The sequence below is a fragment of the Propithecus coquereli genome, unplaced genomic scaffold, assembly GCF_000956105.1.
Source record: "Propithecus coquereli isolate 6110/MARCELLA unplaced genomic scaffold, Pcoq_1.0 Scaffold39, whole genome shotgun sequence".
Classification (NCBI taxonomy): domain Eukaryota; kingdom Metazoa; phylum Chordata; class Mammalia; order Primates; family Indriidae; genus Propithecus; species Propithecus coquereli.
Window position 1 is genome coordinate 2,610,965 of NW_012149618.1, and position 4,650 is coordinate 2,615,614.

The following is a 4,650-nucleotide window of genomic DNA, read 5'->3' on the forward strand; positions in this document are numbered from 1 at the left end:
AAGCAAAGGGCAGGAGAAATCCCCGCCCCTTTCACTTCCTCAAATGCCCATTGGCTGACTCCACTGTCAGTCCTGCTGTCCTATCACCGTAGCAGTTTGGTCTCCTGGCCCGTACTCTCATTGGTCCTTCCTGCCGTCGCTCTGCGCCAGGGGCGTTCCAGAGTTGGCCACTGAGAGTCTCAGGATTCCGGATTTAAAAAACGCCGGCGGAGAAGTAGGCAGGGCGGGCGATTTGAACGCGAGGCGGTACAGAAGGCGGCTGGGCCCCCTCCAGAATTCCCCCAGACATCAGCCTTTCGCCCTCCGGACCCGGAAGTCCGATCACTCGGAGCCGTGGGGCTGTTCGCTGGGACCCTCCGCGGCCCGCCATGGGCCCGCGCCGCCGGAGGCGCAAGCCCGAGACCCCGACGAGGCGCGAAGAGAACCCGACCCCCGGCCCCTCGCGGCGCCGCCCCTCCGTAGGTAAGCTCTGCGCACCTGCCACTCTGAGCCGCCTGCCTGGGAGCCGCCTACCCCCCTTCTGCCGCCTGCCTGGGTGCACGACCGGCCCTGCATCCCCACTTCACATACCGGAAGACCGAGGCTCGCCTGTGGAACCCGAACCCCCTCGACTCCCGGCCCCGTGACCCTCCTAGGCCAGGGACAAAGCGGTTCCACCGTCCAGCATCTGCTCAGGGCACGACTTCGTGCCGAGCCCAGCGAGGGACTGGAGCAGGCAGTTCCGAAAGGGCAAAAGGACCGGCCGAGGCAACCTGGCTCCCAACACCAGCTCCTCCTGTTACCACAGTACTAGCGTTTATGGAGCGCTTACCATTAACTGGGCATTGTGTGAAACTATTTTCGTGTATTATCTCAACTTTATATCCTGCCCGTTTACAGCAGATGAGAAAATTGAGGCCCAGGCAGGCCAGGGAACTTGAGCAAAGTCGCACAACTTGTTTTGGCAGACACAAGATTTTTAAATGTCTGTATTTGTGCTTTTCTAAATTGCAAAAGTATTGCCTGCTTTTTGTGACGATTTCAAACAACAATCCTACTCTTAGGAGGTGTCATTCAGGGTTTTTTTTCCTTCAGTGAGTGGTTTTATTAGGCCTTGGACAAAGGCCCGCTGGGCGCTGCTCACCCTATTCCCTTCTGGAGGTTGTGTCCCTGGAAAGGGATAGAGGCTGTGGTCCTCAGTGTCTGTATTGTGGGCTGGTGGGTGGGAGGCTCAAGGGCAGGAAGTGGCAGGTGCTTATGTGGTACATGGTAGCCATGGATGCTTCACTTGTCTTCTAACTCTGTTGCTGTGTAGCTAAGAGCAGGGTGAAAAAAGGTGTATTGTAGGTTATTTTTAGATGTTGCTGGTGTGAATGGGATTGTTCTCTTTCCCAAAACCTAAGTATTTAACCTTTGCATCCAGCCAACTTGCTGAATTCTCACTAATCCTAATAGTCTTTCAGTTGCTTCAGTTGGAATTTTTTTTTAATTTTTTTGAGACAAAATCTTGCTCTGTTACCTGGGCTAGAATGCCATGGCATCAGCCTAGCTCACAACAACCTCAAACTCCTGGGCTCAGGTGATCCTCCTGCCTCAGCCTCCCGAGTAGCTGGGACTACAGGCCTATGCCACGACGCCTGGCTAATTTTTCTATTTGTAGTAGAGACAGGGTCTCGCTCTTGCTCAGGCTGGTCTCAAACTCCTGACATCAAGCAATCCTCCTGCCTCAGCCTCCCAGAGTGCTAGGATTACAGGCGTGAGCCACTGCACCAGGCCTATCCAACTGCCTTTCTACCTGGATGCTCTTGGGTGTGACAAACTTAACACATCCAAACTGAACTTCTGATTACTCCCCTCCAGCCTCTTCATCCCATTTCCCCCTTTTGTGTGTGTTGTGTGTGCGTGTGTGTGAAACAGGGTATCACTCTGTCACCCTGGCTAGAGTGCAGTGGCATAGCTCACTGCAACCTCAAACTCCTGGGATCAAACAGTCCTCCTGTCTCAGTCTCCCGAGTAGCTGGAACTATAGGCACACACCACAATGCCTGGCTAATTTTTCTATATTTTGTAGAGATGGAATCTTGCTCTTGCTCAGGCTGGTCTCGAACTCTGACCTCAAGCGATCCTCCTGCTTCAGCTTCCCAAAGTGCTAGGATTACAGGCATGAGCCACCGTGCCCAGCCCCCATTTCCCCTATTTCAGTAAATAGCACAACCACCCACCCAGTTGTTCAAGCCAAGAACCTGGGAGACATTCTTTTCTCATATTCCCATATCCAATCCAAATGCAAAGTTTAAGCAATTCCACCGCCAAATCGCATCCTTAATCCCTCCACATGTCACTGTCTCCACTCCTACCAACCTAGTCCAAGCCTCCAGCATCTCCCTTGAGAGTGGCTGCGGGAGCCTACTAACCAGCCACTATTCCACTTCCACTTTTGTCTTTTTCTAGTTCTTTCCTTACACAGCAGCTGGAGTAATCTAGTAAATGGATCGCCTCTATCCTGCTTAAAACTCTTCCCTGGCTTCCCATTACTTTGGGATTAAATTGGGATTTAATCCTAAATGCTCTTTGTGTTGGCATTTCAATATCCAACTATTGAATTTCTAATCCTAGTTCTTTTCCATGATCTCTCTATTTGGTTACTTTTCAAAACCACTTGTTGGGTCATGGATTTCATATCTCTCTTACCCCTCTGAGGTTATTATCTGTATTTCTCCCCAAGCTTCTATCTCTTTTCTCTGTTAACTCAAATTCCTTTGACATTGGTTATTTTATTTGTTGAGTTTGGTTCCTTTCTTTTAGAGTGTTGGCCTTTTTAAATTGTTTGATCTTTAGTTGTGCTCACCTTTTCATTTTCTGTGACTGCTGCGTCTGTTTATTAAAGGCTGCCTCCAGTGACTGGGGATTGCAACTGGTGGTGGGTGGGGAGGGAGGGAGGTGTCAGCATCTCGTATCCTGGATATGGGTCCTTCCGCTTTCTCTTAAATGTCACCAGTCAGTCCCTCGGACACTGCCCTGTTTGGCCCATGTTCCCTAACCTCACCCACCGCCAGCTGCCTGGCACAGGCCATTTCTGGATTGCCTCACCTTCCCCTATTCACTCTTGCAGCTCTTGCAATCAGTTCACTGTCTTTAACCCTTTCTATTGAACTAGTTGGTGTGGATTCTCTTTTCTTGGCTGGACCTTGAATAATATTTCTGAAGCTAATTTTATCCTTCAAAATGTTTTTTTAATATGTGTTTTTTCTTTTTTTAATTTTTTTGTTCAACTTATCAGAGGTTCATTCATTTTTATTGGTCCTTGGTTGTATTTATCGAGCAACTGTATACTACTTTTTCTTTAACTTTCATTTACCCTAATTTATTATCTTTAATATTTCTTTTGCTCTAACTTGTTTTGGTTTATTTTACTAATTCTCTTTTAACCCTTTAGGTGAATGCTTAGTTCAGCTCTCTTTTAATGTCCTTGTATTCTAATAAGTACATTTTTTTTTTCAGGGCATTATGAGGGTACAAACATTTTGGTTACATTTTATGTCTTTGCCTCATCCAAGCGAGGGTGAGAGGCATGCCCTTCCCCTCTACAATGCTCCCCATGTCCTTTAGTCGTGAGTTTACCTCCCCCCGCCCCCGCTAATAGGTACATTTTAAAGCACTTTTCCTGTAATACTGTTTTGGCTATCTCTCATAAGTTTGAGATGTAGACTTTGTGTTGTTATTCGTTTTTAAATAGTCAAATTCCAATTAAGTTTTTTCTTCAACACAAGAGTAAAGTAGAAATTTTTTTTGTATTCGAGTGTTTTAAATTTCTGATTAGAGAATCTGGGTTTTCTGATTTTGATTTTTGGGAATGTTTTTAAGATTTTTTTTCTTTTTTGTTGTTGGAACCAGGATTTGATCCAAAGTCTCTGATTCCACAGCCCAAGTGCCTGACATTGGCACTGAGTTAGGCCACTCCTGGGGTCTCAGCTTGGCCACTAATGAGCTCTGGCCATCTGTCTTCACCTCCCTGGGCCTCAGGATAATCAAGACAAGGGAATTATACTAGATAATTTCTCAGATTCCTTCTAGCTGTAAAAAAACAAACAAGACAAAACCCTAAAAACGAAATAACTGAGTTTCCAATCTGGATGAGAAAGAAGTAAGAGATGCACAAGGTACTGTGGGGTCCAGAGAAGGGAGGGGACCCATCTGATAGAAAGGAATCAGGATTCAGGAAAGGCTTCATGGAGGAGTTAGTATTTAAACCTCAAAGGATCATTCATTCATCCATTTAATAAGTATTTATTTAACACCTATCTACTGATTTCTAGTTGAAGGTAATGGTGAATAAAACAAACAAAAATCTTGCTCTGTGGAGTGTAGTTACATATGGTTACATTGTAGGGGTTTGACAGTTTGCCTGTCTCAGCCAAGCTAGGAGGCACCACCTATTTTCCAATCATTTTCCCTTTTTTTTATTTCATCATGTTACAGAGGTACAAATGTTTAGGTTACATATATTGCCTTTGCCCCACCCGAGTCAGAGCTTCGAGCGTGTCCATCCCCCAGATGGTGTGCACCGCATCCATTAGGTGTGAATATACCCATCCCCTCCTCCCCCAACCTACTTGTCACCCGATGAATGTTACTACTATATGTGCACATAAGTGAAGATCAGTTAATACC

General features: G+C 46.5%; 1 protein-coding gene across 2 annotated transcripts in view; it reads left to right on the forward strand.

The window, feature by feature from the left end:
- The first annotated feature begins 368 nt into the window (after positions 1 to 368).
- Positions 369 to 4,650, forward strand: part of CENPA (centromere protein A) — a 6,270-nt gene continuing 1,988 nt past the window's right edge. For both annotated transcript variants that reach the window (XM_012652477.1, XM_012652478.1), the window contains exon 1: positions 369 to 462. In XM_012652477.1, the coding sequence (XP_012507931.1) occupies positions 369 to 462 (94 nt within the window). The remainder of the gene's footprint in view (positions 463 to 4,650) is intronic.